This window comes from Oncorhynchus keta, chromosome 11 (genome assembly GCF_023373465.1).
Source record: "Oncorhynchus keta strain PuntledgeMale-10-30-2019 chromosome 11, Oket_V2, whole genome shotgun sequence".
In the NCBI taxonomy this organism is placed as follows: domain Eukaryota; kingdom Metazoa; phylum Chordata; class Actinopteri; order Salmoniformes; family Salmonidae; genus Oncorhynchus; species Oncorhynchus keta.
In genome coordinates, this window is record NC_068431.1 from 7,937,028 (window position 1) to 7,952,125 (window position 15,098).

General features: G+C 40.1%; 1 protein-coding gene across 4 annotated transcripts in view; it reads left to right on the plus strand.

Annotated features, from left to right (window-relative positions):
- Window positions 1-15,098, plus strand: part of LOC118380992 (P2X purinoceptor 1-like) — a 99,502-nt gene that overhangs the window by 18,349 nt on the left and 66,055 nt on the right. For 3 of the 4 annotated variants that reach the window (XM_052529358.1, XM_052529357.1, XM_052529359.1), the window contains exon 2: window positions 11,615-11,759. In XM_052529358.1, coding sequence (XP_052385318.1) covers window positions 11,615-11,759 — 145 coding nt within the window. Of the gene's footprint in view, window positions 1-9,523; window positions 9,706-11,614; window positions 11,760-15,098 lie in introns of all 4 variants that reach the window. The other variant, XM_052529360.1, reaches the window with a different exon arrangement.

Genomic DNA, 15,098 nt, shown 5'->3' on the forward strand with positions numbered 1-15,098 from the left:
TACTGTATTGGAACTCTACACTGTATTGGAACTCTATACTGTTTTGGAACTCTATACTGTATTGGAACTCTACACTGTTCTGGCATTGGAACTCACTGTATTGGAACTCTATACTGTTCTGGTATTGGAACTCACTGTATTGGAACTCTATACTGTATTGGAACTACATACTGTATTGGAACTCTACACTGTATTGGAACTCTATACTGTTCTGGCATTGGAACTCACTGTATTGGAACTCTATACTGTTCTGGTATTGGATCTCTATACTGTATTGGAACTCTATACTGTATTGGAACTCTACACTGTTCCTGCATTGGAACTCTATACTGTATTGGAAATCTATACTGTATTGGAACTTTATACTGTTCTGGTATTGGAACTGTATACTGTATTGGAACTGTATACTGTATTGGAACTCTATACTGTATTGGAACTCTATACTGTTATAGTATTGGAACTCTATACTGTTCTGGTCTTGGAACTCTATACTGTTATGGTCTTGGAACTCTATACTGTATTGGAACTCTATACTGTATTGGAACTCTATACTTTTCTGGTATTGGAACTCTATACTGTTCTGGATTTGGAACTCTACACTGTTCTGGTCTTGGAACTCTACACTGTTCTGGTCTTGGAACTCTACACTGTTCTGGTCTTGGAACTCTTTACTGTTCTGGTCTTGGAACTCTATACTGTTCTGGTATTGGAGCTCTACACTGTTCTGGTATTGGAACTCTATACTGTTCTGGTATTGGAACTCTACACTGTTCTGGTCTTGGAACTCTACACTGTTCTGGTCTTGGAGCTCTACACTGTTCTGGTCTTGGAACTCTACACTGTTCTGGTCTTGGAACTCTACACTGTTCTGGTCTTGGAGCTCTACACTGTTCTGGTCTTGGAGCTCTACGCTGTTCTGGTCTTGGAACTCTACACTATTCTGGTCTTGGAGCTCTACACTGGTCTTGGAACTCTATTGGAACTGTTCTGGTCTTGGAACTCTACACTGTTCTGGTCTTGGAACTCTACATCATGTTCTGGTCTTGGGAACTCTACACTGTTCTGGTCTTGGAACTCTACACTGTTCTGGTCTTGGAACTCTACACTGTTCTGGTCTTGGAACTCTACACTGTTCTGGTCTTGGAACTCTACACTGTTCTGGTCTTGGAACTCTACACTGTTCTGGTCTTGGAGCTCTACATACTGTTCTGGTCTTGGAGCTCTACACTGTTCTGGTCTTGGAACTCTACACTGTTCTGGTCTTGGAGCTCTACACTGTTCTGGTCTTGGAACTCTACACTGTTCTGTCTTGGAACTCTACACTGTTCTGGTCTTGGAACTCTACACTGTTCTGGTCTTGGAGCTCTACACTGTTCTGGTCTTGGAACTCTACACTGTTCTGGTCTTGGAACTCTACACTGTTCTGGTCTTGGAACTCTACACTGTTCTGGTCTTGGAACTCTACACTGTTCTGGTCTTGGAACTCTACACTGTTCTGGTCTTGGAACTCTACACTGTTACTGGTCTTGGAACTCCATACACTGTATTGGTCTTGGATTGCTCTACACTGTTTGGTCTTACTGTAGCTCTACACTGTTCTGGTCTTGTATTGAACTCTACACTGTTCTGGTCTATACTGTATTGGAACTCTACACTGTTCTGGTCTGGAACTCTATACTGCTCTACACTGTTCTGGTCATGGAACTCTACACTGTATTGGAACTCTACTGTATTGGAACTCTACACTGTTCTTGCATCGGTCTATACTGTATCGAACTCTACACTGTTCTGGCATTGGAACTCTATACTGTATTGGAACTCTACACTGTATTGAATGACATTTGTATCTGGAACTCTACACTGTTCTTGCATAAATACTTGGCCTCTATTGTTTGTTGGCTGGTATAACTCTATACTCAAACTCTATACTGAACTCTATGCTGTATTAATCACTGTATTGGAACTCTATACTGTATTGTCTACACTGTTCCTGCATTGGAACTATATACTGTTTAACTCTATACTGTATCATAACTCTATAAAGAACTCTGAATGGATCTATACTGTTTATTGAATCTTTCACTGTTTGGAACTCTATATTGTGGAACTCTATACTGTATTGGAACTCTATACTGTTCTGGTATTGGAACTCAATTGGAACTCTATACTGTATTGGAACTATATACTGTATTGGAACTCTACACTGTATTGGAACTCTATACTGTATTGGAACTCTATACTGTATTGGAACTCTACACTGTTCCTGCATTGGAACTCTTGTATCATAACTCTACTGATTTGTCCCATAACACTCTGTTCTCTTCTGTATGGCTATAGTGATTGGACTTTATAATTGGAACTCTACACTGAATAACTCTACTGAACTCTAAATGGGAACTCTACACTGAGGTGCTCACATTGGAACTGCTGTTCTGGTAAACTAGCCACTATGTAGAACCATACTGTATTGAACTCTAACTGTATTGGAACTTATAGTTCTGGGATTGGAACTCACTGTATTAACTCTATACTGTTCTGGTGAGAATGGGGACCGTGTGTTTTGGAAGTTAGCACTTAGGAGACATGTTCATTGGATCTCTATACTGTATTGGAACTCTATACTATTTGCTTTAACTGTTCCTGCATTGGAACTCTATACTGTATTGGAAATCTATACATTGGAATTATACTGTTCTGGTATTGGAACTGTATATGTATTGGAACTGTATACTGTATTGCTCTATACTGTATTGGAACTATACAAAGTAAACTCATACTGTGCAACTCTAAATGGTCTTGGAACTCTATACTGTAAACTCTATACTGTATGGAACTCTATACTGTTCTGGTATTGGAACCTATAAGTTCTGGATTTGGAACTCTACACTGTTCTGGTCTTGGACTTCCACTGTTCTGGTCTTGATTCACACAGTTCTGGTCTTGGAACTCTTTACTGTTCTGGTCTTGGAACTCTATACTGTTCTGGTATTGGAGCTCTACACTGTTCTGGTATAACTATACTGTTCTGGTATTGGAACTCTACACTGTTCTGGTCTTGGAACTCTACACTGTTCTGGTCTTGGAGTCTACACTGTTCTGGTCTTGAAGTCTACACTGTTCTGGTCTTGGAACTCTAACTGTTCTGGTCTTGGAACACTGTTCTGGTCTTGGAGCTTTGTTCTGGTCTTGGAACTCTACACTATTCTGGTCTTGGAGCTCTACACTGTTCTGGTATTGGAACTCTATACTGTTCTGGTATTGGAACTCTATACTGTTCTGGTCTTGGAACTCTACACTGTTCTGGTCTTGGAGCTCTACACTGTATTGGAGCTCTACACTGTACTACATAAATGAATGACATTTGAATCTGGAGAGGATAAATACTTGGCCATTGGTTTGTGGCTGGTTAAATTCAAATTCATACTGGCATTAATCAGCATTGATTGTCACAGAAGTTTAAACATATACTTGAAAGAACTCTGAATGGATGATGAATGTTTATGTGATCATCTTTCAAGTTTCAGAGAGGATATATTTGAGTTATTTTGTTTATCATTTTTATCTAACAGAGTTCTGTGGTAAAAACTAGTCCTCATATTTGACCACTTTTGTCCCCACTTGTTCTCTTCATGGCTATAGTGAGTCCACTAAAAGGCCAGTCTGAATATCTACTGAAGAAATGGTACAGGAGGTGCCACAGCTGCTACCAATAGCCACTATGTAGACCAGGAAAATGTACTTTAGTTCAGGGATTATCTACAGTGGTGCCATACTAAATATTAAAGGCCTCAATGTGAATAGGGTGAGAATGGGGACCGTGTGTTTTAAGTTAGCACTTAGGAGACATGTTCAGTTCATCTGGATCTAGGTTATGTTAATCTCAACTGGTTACTAACTATTTTGCTTTGTAATTCCCTGGCTTAATTTTAATTTTCACATTCAGATTAGTCACACTTTGAAGATATTCAATTGTCTGTTTGCTCTTTCTGAAGAAATATACAAAGAAACCAGTGCAATCTAAATCAACAATCTGAAACACGATGTCACAACCATCCAGTAAGTTCTTCAGAAAGAGAAAATGACTGTTGTACTTCCCTGTCTGTTTGATTGCAACAGCATCTACTCGTATTTAGTATGTTTAACTTAAACACTTGTCTGTTAACTTTAATAATATTGAAGTAAAAAATTGTGTATATTAACAATTCAAATGTTAAGATTTGTTTTTCAGTAAATTAACCTTTTAAGGATGAATGTGTTTTGGCTTGCCTCTGAGGGTTGTCTGCTAATGCTGATGTTCTAACTTTTAGTAGCCCCCCCGAGTCCCTACACAGTTACTTGATCTATTGGAAACTGTGATATCAACACAGCTGGGTTTCAAGTCTGTAATGAGTCTCACCTGCATTTGACCTCACAGACTAGGTGAAAACTAAAGCATTTGGAAGTTTGTACTTTGTGTTTCCAATTTAAACATTGGGGTTATGTCGTAGCTCACCTGCTCTGACCTCACAGTAGGTGACATAAAGCAGGAAGAGTAATTACATTTAAACATTGGGGTTATGTCGTAGCTCACCTGCTCTGACCTCACAGTAGGTGACATAAAGCAGGAAGAGTAATTACATTTAAACATTGGGGTTATGTCGTAGCTCACCTGCTCTGACCTCACAGTAGGTGACATAAAGCAGGAAGAGTAATTACATTTAAACATTGGGGTTATGTCGTAGCTCACCTGCTCTGACCTCACAGTAGGTGACATAAAGCAGGAAGAGTAATTACATTTAAACATTGGGGTTATGTCGTAGCTCACCTGCTCTGACCTCACAGTAGGTGACATAAAGCAGGAAGAGTAATTACATTTAAACATTGGGGTTATGTCGTAGCTCACCTGCTCTGACCTCACAGTAGGTGACATAAAGCAGGAAGAGTAATTACATTTAAACATTGGGGTTATGTCGTAGCTCACCTGCTCTGACCTCACAGTAGGTGACATAAAGCAGGAAGAGTAATTACATTTAAACATTGGGGTTATGTCGTAGCTCACCTGCTCTGACCTCACAGTAGGTGACATAAAGCAGGAAGAGTAATTACATTTAAACATTGGGGTTATGTCGTAGCTCACCTGCTCTGACCTCACAGTAGGTGACATAAAGCAGGAAGAGTAATTACATTTAAACATTGGGGTTATGTCGTAGCTCACCTGCTCTGACCTCACAGGAGGTGACATAAAGCAGGAAGAGTAATTACATTTAAACATTGGGGTTATGTCGTAGCTCACCTGCTCTGACCTCACAGGAGGTGACATAAAGCAGGAAGAGTAATTACATTTAAACATTGGGGTTATGTCGTAGCTCACCTGCTCTGACCTCACAGTAGGTGACATAAAGCAGGAAGAGTAATTACATTTAAACATTGGGGTTATGTCGTAGCTCACCTGCTCTGACCTCACAGTAGGTGACATAAAGCAGGAAGAGTAATTACATTTAAACATTGGGGTTATGTCGTAGCTCACCTGCTCTGACCTCACAGTAGGTGACATAAAGCAGGAAGAGTAATTACATTTAAACATTGGGGTTATGTCGTAGCTCACCTGCTCTGACCTCACAGTAGGTGACATAAAGCAGGAAGAGTAATTACATTTAAACATTGGGGTTATGTCGTAGCTCACCTGCTCTGACCTCACAGTAGGTGACATAAAGCAGGAAGAGTAATTACATTTAAACATTGGGGTTATGTCGTAGCTCACCTGCTCTGACCTCACAGTAGGTGACATAAAGCAGGAAGAGTAATTACATTTAAACATTGGGGTTATGTCGTAGCTCACCTGCTCTGACCTCACAGTAGGTGACATAAAGCAGGAAGAGTAATTACATTTAAACATTGGGGTTATGTCGTAGCTCACCTGCTCTGACCTCACAGTAGGTGACATAAAGCAGGAAGAGTAATTACATTTAAACATTGGGGTTATGTCGTAGCTCACCTGCTCTGACCTCACAGTAGGTGACATAAAGCAGGAAGAGTAATTACATTTAAACATTGGGGTTATGTCGTAGCTCACCTGCTCTGACCTCACAGTAGGTGACATAAAGCAGGAAGAGTAATTACATTTAAACATTGGGGTTATGTCGTAGCTCACCTGCTCTGACCTCACAGGAGGTGACATAAAGCAGGAAGAGTAATTACATTTAAACATTGGGGTTATGTCGTAGCTCACCTGCTCTGACCTCACAGTAGGTGACATAAAGCAGGAAGAGTAATTACATTTAAACATTGGGGTTATGTCGTAGCTCACCTGCTCTGACCTCACAGTAGGTGACATAAAGCAGGAAGAGTAATTACATTTAAACATTGGGGTTATGTCGTAGCTCACCTGCTCTGACCTCACAGTAGGTGACATAAAGCAGGAAGAGTAATTACATTTAAACATTGGGGTTATGTCGTAGCTCACCTGCTCTGACCTCACAGTAGGTGACATAAAGCAGGAAGAGTAATTACATTTAAACATTGGGGTTATGTCGTAGCTCACCTGCTCTGACCTCACAGTAGGTGACATAAAGCAGGAAGAGTAATTACATTTAAACATTGGGGTTATGTCGTAGCTCACCTGCTCTGACCTCACAGTAGGTGACATAAAGCAGGAAGAGTAATTACATTTAAACATTGGGGTTATGTCGTAGCTCACCTGCTCTGACCTCACAGTAGGTGACATAAAGCAGGAAGAGTAATTACATTTAAACATTGGGGTTATGTCGTAGCTCACCTGCTCTGACCTCACAGTAGGTGACATAAAGCAGGAAGAGTAATTACATTTAAACATTGGGGTTATGTCGTAGCTCACCTGCTCTGACCTCACAGTAGGTGACATAAAGCAGGAAGAGTAATTACATTTAAACATTGGGGTTATGTCGTAGCTCACCTGCTCTGACCTCACAGTAGGTGACATAAAGCAGGAAGAGTAATTACATTTAAACATTGGGGTTATGTCGTAGCTCACCTGCTCTGACCTCACAGTAGGTGACATAAAGCAGGAAGAGTAATTACATTTAAACATTGGGGTTATGTCGTAGCTCACCTGCTCTGACCTCACAGTAGGTGACATAAAGCAGGAAGAGTAATTACATTTAAACATTGGGGTTATGTCGTAGCTCACCTGCTCTGACCTCACAGTAGGTGACATAAAGCAGGAAGAGTAATTACATTTAAACATTGGGGTTATGTCGTAGCTCACCTGCTCTGACCTCACAGTAGGTGACATAAAGCAGGAAGAGTAATTACATTTAAACATTGGGGTTATGTCGTAGCTCACCTGCTCTGACCTCACAGTAGGTGACATAAAGCAGGAAGAGTAATTACATTTAAACATTGGGGTTATGTCGTAGCTCACCTGCTCTGACCTCACAGTAGGTGACATAAAGCAGGAAGAGTAATTACATTTAAACATTGGGGTTATGTCGTAGCTCACCTGCTCTGACCTCACAGTAGGTGACATAAAGCAGGAAGAGTAATTATATTTAAACATTGGGGTTATGTCGAGTAGGTGACATAAAGCAGGAAGAGTAATACATTTAAACATTGGGGTTATGTCGTAGCTCACCTGCTCTGACCTCACAGTAGGTGACATAAAGCAGGAAGAGTAATTACATTTAAACATTGGGGTTATGTCGTAGCTCACCTGCTCTGACCTCACAGTAGGTGACATAAAGCAGGAAGAGTAATTACATTTAAACATTGGGGTTATGTCGTAGCTCACCTGCTCTGACCTCACAGTAGGTGACATAAAGCAGGAAGAATAACTACATTTAAACATTGGGGTTATGTCGTAGCTCACCTGCTCTGACCTCACAGTAGGTGACATAAAGCAGGAAGAGTAATTACATTTAAACATTGGGGTTATGTCGTAGCTCACCTGCTCTGACCTCACAGTAGGTGACATAAAGCAGGAAGAGTAATTACATTTAAACATTGGGGTTATGTCGTAGCTCACCTGCTCTGACCTCACAGTAGGTGACATAAAGCAGGAATAGTAATTACATTTAAACATTGGGGTTATGTCGTAGCTCACCTGCTCTGACCTCACAGTAGGTGACATAAAGCAGGAAGAGTAATTACATTTAAACATTGGAATGTGAATATTTATGCTATTATTTCACCAAACTTCATAATAATTTCTCTGATATGGTACGAAAGGTTTGACAATCATTATTTTGATTTTATAATTCTTGTATTGGCATTGAGGATCAGTTTGTGAAATTGACATGTGGATATGGCATTGAACAATATGGAGTACATTTGTTTTGTCAGGTTTTAGTGACCCTACGACAACCTAATTGAAGTTCAGTTTTTTAATAATCAGCGCTAGGGCTGTGAGCTGTGCTATTAGACCTGTAATGATATGAATTAACATCATGATACTGAGGAAACAGAAGTGCCATAACTTCCATACCAGTATTATTCTCATATTGGTTTTCAAGATCACCATGTAGTTCAATTTGGATTTTTCTGCAATTTAAATGATCTAATTTAATAATTCTGGGCTCCCGAATGACGCAGCGGTCTAAGGCAGTGCATCTCAGTGCTACAGGTGTCACTACAAGACCCTGGTTTGATTCCAGATCTTGGTTCGAATCCCTTGTCATCGGTTGCAACATTCACTACCGAGTTCCAAACTGTCTCTGGAAGCAGTTTCAGCACAAGAACTGTTCATTGGGAGCTTCAAGAAATGGGTTTCCATGACCGAGCAGCCGCACACAAGCCTAAGATCACCATGCCAATGCCAAGTGTCTGGAGCAGTGGAAATGTGTTCTCTGGAGTGATGAATCCCGCTTGACCATCTAGCAGTCCGACAGACGAATTTGGGTTTGGTGGATGTCAGGAGAACGCTACCTGCCCCAATGCATTGTGCCAACTGTAAAGTTTGGTGGAGGAGGAATATTGGTCTGGGGCTGCTTTTCATGGTTCGGGCTAATCCCCTTAGTTCCAGTGGAGGGAAATCTTAACGCTACAGCATACAACGTCATTCTACATGATTCATGGCAAGAGTTTGGGGAAGGCCCTTTCCTGTTTCAGCTTGACAATGCCCCCGTGCACAAAGTGACGTCCTTACAGAAATGGTTTATCGCGATTGATGTGTAAGAACTTGACTGGTCTTTACAGAGCCCTGACCTCAACCCCATCGAACAACTTTGGGATGAACTGGAATGCCGACTACGAACCTAATCGCCCAACATCAGTGCCCGAACGCCCTAATACTCTTATGGCTGAATGGAAGCAAGTCCCCGCAGCAATGTTCCAACAACAAGTGGAAAGCCTTAACAGAAGACTGGAGGCTGTTACAGCAGCAAAGGGAGGGGACCAACTCCATATTAATGTCCATGATTTAGGAATGAGATGTTCGACAAGCAGGGGTCCAGATACACTACATGACTAAAAGTATCTCTGACGCTGAAATGACTAGCATGAGTCTGGTTCCTCTCAAAGTTTCTGCCTTCCAGGGATAATTTCCTTACCACTGTTCTTCCCCCTTTTTTAGGGTCTTGGCCGTGTTCCTGTCAACAACAAATGTCGGGGCTTTCTGAAAATGTTTGATTGACTGACCAGGATGTCTTGCTCCCAGGCAGACTAAATAACTTTTTTGCCCGCTTTGAGGACAATACAGTGCCACTGACACGGCCTGCAACGAAAACATGCGGTCTCTCCTTCACTGAAGCCGAGGTGAGTAAGACATTTAAACGTGTTAACCCTCGCAAGGCTGCAGGCCCAAACGGCATCCCCAGCTGCGCCCTCAGAGCATGCGCAGACCAGCTGGCCGGTGTGTTTACGGACATATTCAATCAATCCCTATACCAGTCTGCTGTTCCCACATGCTTCAAGAGGGCCACCACTGTTCCTGTTCCCAAGAAAGCTAAGGTAACTGAGCTAAACGACTACCGCCCCATAGCACTCACTTCCGTCATCATGAAGTGCTTTGAGAGACAAGTCAAGGACCATATCACCTCCACCCTACCTGACACCCTAGACCCACTCCAATTTGCTTACCGCCCAAATAGGTCCACAGACAATGCAATCTCAACCACACTGCACACTGCCCTAACCCACCTGGACAAGAGGAATACCTATGTGAGAATGCTGTTCATCGACTACAGCTCGGCATTCAACACCATAGTACCCTCCAAGCTCGTCATCAAGCTCAAGACCCTGGGTCTCGACCCCGCCCTGTGCAACTGGGTACTGGACTTCCTGACGGGCCGCCCCCAGGTGGTGAGGGTAGGCAACAACATCTCCTCCCGCTGATCCTCAACACGGGGCCCCACAAGGGTGCGTTCTGAGCCCTCTCCTGTACTCCCTGTTCACCCACGACTGCGTGGCCACGCATGCCTCCAACTCAATCATCAAGTTTGCGGACGACACAACAGTGGTAGGCTTGATTACTAACAACGACGAGACGGCCTAAAATAACCTCACAGGAAAATAACTCACACGTCAACAAAACTAAGGAGATGATTGTGGACTTCAGGAAACAGCAGAGGGAACACCCCCTATCCTCATCGATGGAACAGTAGTGGAAAGGGTAGCAAGTTTTAAGTTCCTCGGCATACACATCAAAGACAAACTGAATTGGTCCACTCACACTGACAGCGTCGTGAAGAAGGCGCAGCAGCGCCTCTTCAACCTCAGGAGGCTGAAGAAATTCGGATTGTCACCAAAAGCACTCACAAACTTCTACAGATGCACAATCGAGAGCATCCTGGCGGGCTGTATCACCGCCTGGTACGGCAACTGCTCCGCCCTCAACCGTAAGGCTCTCCAGAGGGTAGTGAGGTCTGCACAACGCATCAACGGGGGCAAACTACCTGCCCTCCAGGACACCTACACCACCCGATGTTACAGGAAGGCCATAAAGATCATCAAGGACATCAACCACCCGAACCACTGCCTGTTCACCCCGCTATCATCCAGAAGGCGAGGTCAGTACAGGTGCATCAAAGCTGGGACCGAGAGACTGAAAAACAGCTTCTATCTCAAGGCCATCAGACTGTTAAACAGCCACCACTAACATTGAGTGGCTGCTGCCAACACACTGTCATTGACACTGAGCCAACTCCAGCCACTTTAATAATGGGAATTGATGGTAAATTATGTAAATATATCAGTAGCCACTTAGTAGACACTGAGCCACTCAGTAGCTAACTTATATAATGTTACTTACCCTACATTATTCATCTCTTATGCATACGTATATACTGTACTCTACATCATTGACTGCATCCTTATGTAATACATGTATCACTAGCCACTTTAACTATGCCACTTTGTTTACTTTGTCTACATACTCATCTCATATGTATATACTGTACTCGATACCATCTACTGTATGCTGCTCTGTACCATCACTCATTCATATATCCTTATGTACATATTCTTTATCCCCTTACACTGTGTATAAGACAGTAGTTTTGGAATTGTTAGTTAGATTACTTGTTGGTTATCACTGCATTGTTGGAACTAGAAGCACAAGCATTTCGCTACACTCGCATTAACATCTGCTAACCATGTGTATGTGACAAATAACATTTGATTTGATTTGATTTGATTTTGATTTGGTATCCTGTGTCCTGTCCAGGTGGGTGTTCATCTATGAGAAAGGCTACCAGTCGTCAGACACGGCCGTTGGTTCCGTCTTGACTAAGATGAAGGGGGTGGGATACACCAATGTGACCGGAGAGGAGAGGATCTGGGACGTGGCTGACTATGTCTTCCCTGTACAGGTGGGTCATTGGCTGAGTGTGGACCTACTGAGGTCTTATTGTTATAAGAAGAAGGACATTTTACTGAATGAATGAGTGACCTGAAAGGTCACAGATCTCTAGAACCTTTAGGAACTGAGTCTCACAGGACATCTACCAGTGTTCTGTAGTAGTAGTGTAATAGTAGTGTGGTAGTCGTGTAATAGTAGTCTGGTAGTAGTGTAATAGTAGTGTAGTGTGGTAGTTGTGTAGTAAGGCAATAGTAGTGTAGTAAGGTAATAGTAGTGTAGTAATAGTGTGATAAGTTAATAGCATCGTAGTAGTAGTGTAGTATTGTAGTAGTAGTGTGGTAGTAGTGTAATAGTAGTGTGGTAGTAGTGTAATAGTAGTGTAGTAGTGGTGTAATAGTAGTGTGGTAGTAGTGTAATAGTAGTGTAGTGTGGTAGTTGTGTAGTAAGGCAATAGTAGTGTAGTAAGGTAATAGTAGTGTAGTAATAGTGTGATAAGTTAATAGCATCATAGTAGTAGTGTGGTAGTAGTGTAGTAGTAGTGTGGTAGTAGTGTAGTAAGGTAATAGTAGTGTAGTAATAGTGTGATAAGTTAATAGCATCATAGTAGTAGTGTAGTATTGTAGTAGTAGTGTGGTAGTAGTGTAGTAAGGTAATAGGTGTAGTAATAGTGTGATAAGTTAATAGCATCGTAATGTAGTAGTAGTGTAATAGTAATAGTGTGTATTGTAATATTGGTGTAGTAGTGTAGTAGCAGTGTAATTTACATTTACATTTAAGTCATTTAGCAGACGCTCTTATCCAGAGCGACTTACAATACGTAATAGTGGTGTAATAGTAGTGTAGTAAGGTAATAGTAGTGTGGTAGTATTGTAGTAAGGTGTAGTAATAGTAGTGTAGTAATGTAATAGTAGTGTAACAGTAGTGTAGTGGCGTAGTAAGGTAATAGTATTGTAATGGTAATGTAGTAGTATTGTAATAGTAGTGGAGTAATGTAATAGTATTGCAATAGTAGTGTAGTAGTTTAGTAAGGTAAAAGGTATGTGGTAGAAGTGTAATAGTATTGCAATAGTGTAATAAGAAGGTAATAGTAGCGTGGTAGTAGTGTTGTAGTTTAGTGGTATTGTAGTAGTAGTGTAGTAAGGTAGTAGTAGTGTAGTAAGGTAATAGTAGTGTAGTAGCATTGGAATAGTAGTGTAGTAGTGTTGTAAGGCATTGTAGTAGTAGTGTAGTAGTATTGGAATAGTGTAGTAGTGTTGTAAGGTAATAGTATTGTAATAGTAGTGTAGTAGCAGTGTAGTAGTGTAGTAAGGTACTAGTAGTGTAGTAGTATTGTACTAGTGGTGTAGTAGGGTAGCCTAGTGGTTAGAGCGTTGGACTAGTAACCGGAAGTTTGCAAGTTCAAATCCCGAGCTGACAAGGTGTCGTTCTGCCCCTGAACAGGCAGTTAACCCACTGTTCCTAGGCCGTCATTGAAAATAAGAATTTGTTCTTAACTGACTTGCCTAGTTAAATAAAGGTAAAATAAAAATAAATAAGGTAGTAGTAGTGTAGTAGTATTGTAATAGTAGTGTAGAAATGTAATAGTAGTGTAATAGTAGTGTAGTAAGGTAAAAGTTGTGTAGTAGAATTCTTCTAGTAGTGCAATAGTGTAATAATAAGGTAATAGTAGTGTGGTAGTAGTGTTGTAGTTGTTTAGTGGCATTGTGTAGTGTAATAGTAGTGTAGTAGTTTAGTAGGTAAAAGTTGTGTAGTAGAATTCTTCTAGTAGTGCAATAGTGTAATAATAAGGTAATAGTAGTGTGGTAGTAGTGTTGTAGTTGTTTAGTGGCATTGTAGTAGTGTAATAGTAGTGTAGTAGTTTAGTAGGTAAAAGTTGTGTAGTAGAATTCTTCTAGTAGTGCAATAGTGTAATAATAAGGTAATAGTAGTGTGGTAGTAGTGTTGTAGTTGTTTAGTGGCATTGTAGTAGTAGTGTAATAGTAGTGTAGTAGTGGTGTAGTAAGATAATAGTAGTGTAGCAAGGTAATAGTATTGTAATAGTAGTATAGTAGTATTTTAGTAGTAGTGTTGACGTATTGTAATAGTAGTATTTTAGTAGTAGTGTTGACGTATTGTAATAGTAGTATTTTAGTAGTAGTGTTGACGTATTGTAATAGTAGTGTAGTAGTATTTTAGTAGTAGTGTTGACGTATTGTAATAGTAGTATTTTAGTAGTAGTGTTGACGTATTGCAATAGTAGTATTTTAGTAGTAGTGTTGACGTATTGTAATAGTAGTGTAGTAGTATTTTAGTAGTAGTGTAGATGTATTGTAATAGTAGTGTAGTAGTATTTTAGTAGTAGTGTTGACGTATTGTAATAGTAGTATTTTAGTAGTTGTGTTGACGTATTGTAATAGTAGTGTAGTAGTATTTTAGTAGTAGTGTTGACATATTGTAATAGTAGTGTAGTAGTATTTTAGTAGTAGTGTTGACGTATTGTAATAGTAGTATTTTAGTAGTAGTGTTGATGTATTGTAATAGTAGTATTTTAGTAGTAGTGTTGATGTATTGTAATAGTAGTATTTTAGTAGTAGTGTTGATTTTAATAGTAGTATTTTAGTAGTAGTGTAGACGTATTGTAATAGTAGCGTAGTAGTATTTTAGTAGTAGTGTTGATGTATTGTAATAGTATTTTAGTAGTGTGTGACGTATTGTAATAGTAGTGTAGTAGTATTTTAGTAGTAGTGTTGACGTATTGTAATAGTAGTGTAGTAGTATTTTAGTAGTAGTGTTGACATATTGTAATAGTAGTATTTTAGTAGTAGTGTTGATGTATTGTAATAGTAGTATTTTAGTAGTAGTGTTGACGTATTGTAATAGTAGTATTTTAGTAGTAGTGTAGACGTATTGTAATAGTAGTGTAGTAGTATTTTAGTAGTAGTGTTGATGTATTGTAATAGTAGTATTTTAGTAGTAGTGTAGACATTTTGTAATAGTAGCGTAGAAGTATTTTAGTAGTAGTGTTGATGTATTGTAATAGTATTTTAGTAGTAGTGTTGACGTATTGTAATAGTAGTGTAGTAGTGTTTTAGTAGTAGTGTGTATTGTAATAGTAGTATTTTAGTAGTAGTGTTGACGTATTGTAATAGTAGTATTTTAGTAGTAGTGTAGACGTATTGTAATAGTAGTGTAGTAGTATTTTAGTAGTAGTGTTGACGTATTGTAATAGTAGTGTAGTAGTATTTTAGTAGTAGTGTTGACGTATTGTAATAGTAGTATTTTAGTAGTAGTGTTGACGTATTGTAATAGTAGTATTTTAGTAGTAGTGTTGACGTATTGTAATAGTAGTAGTAGTAGTGTAGACGTATTG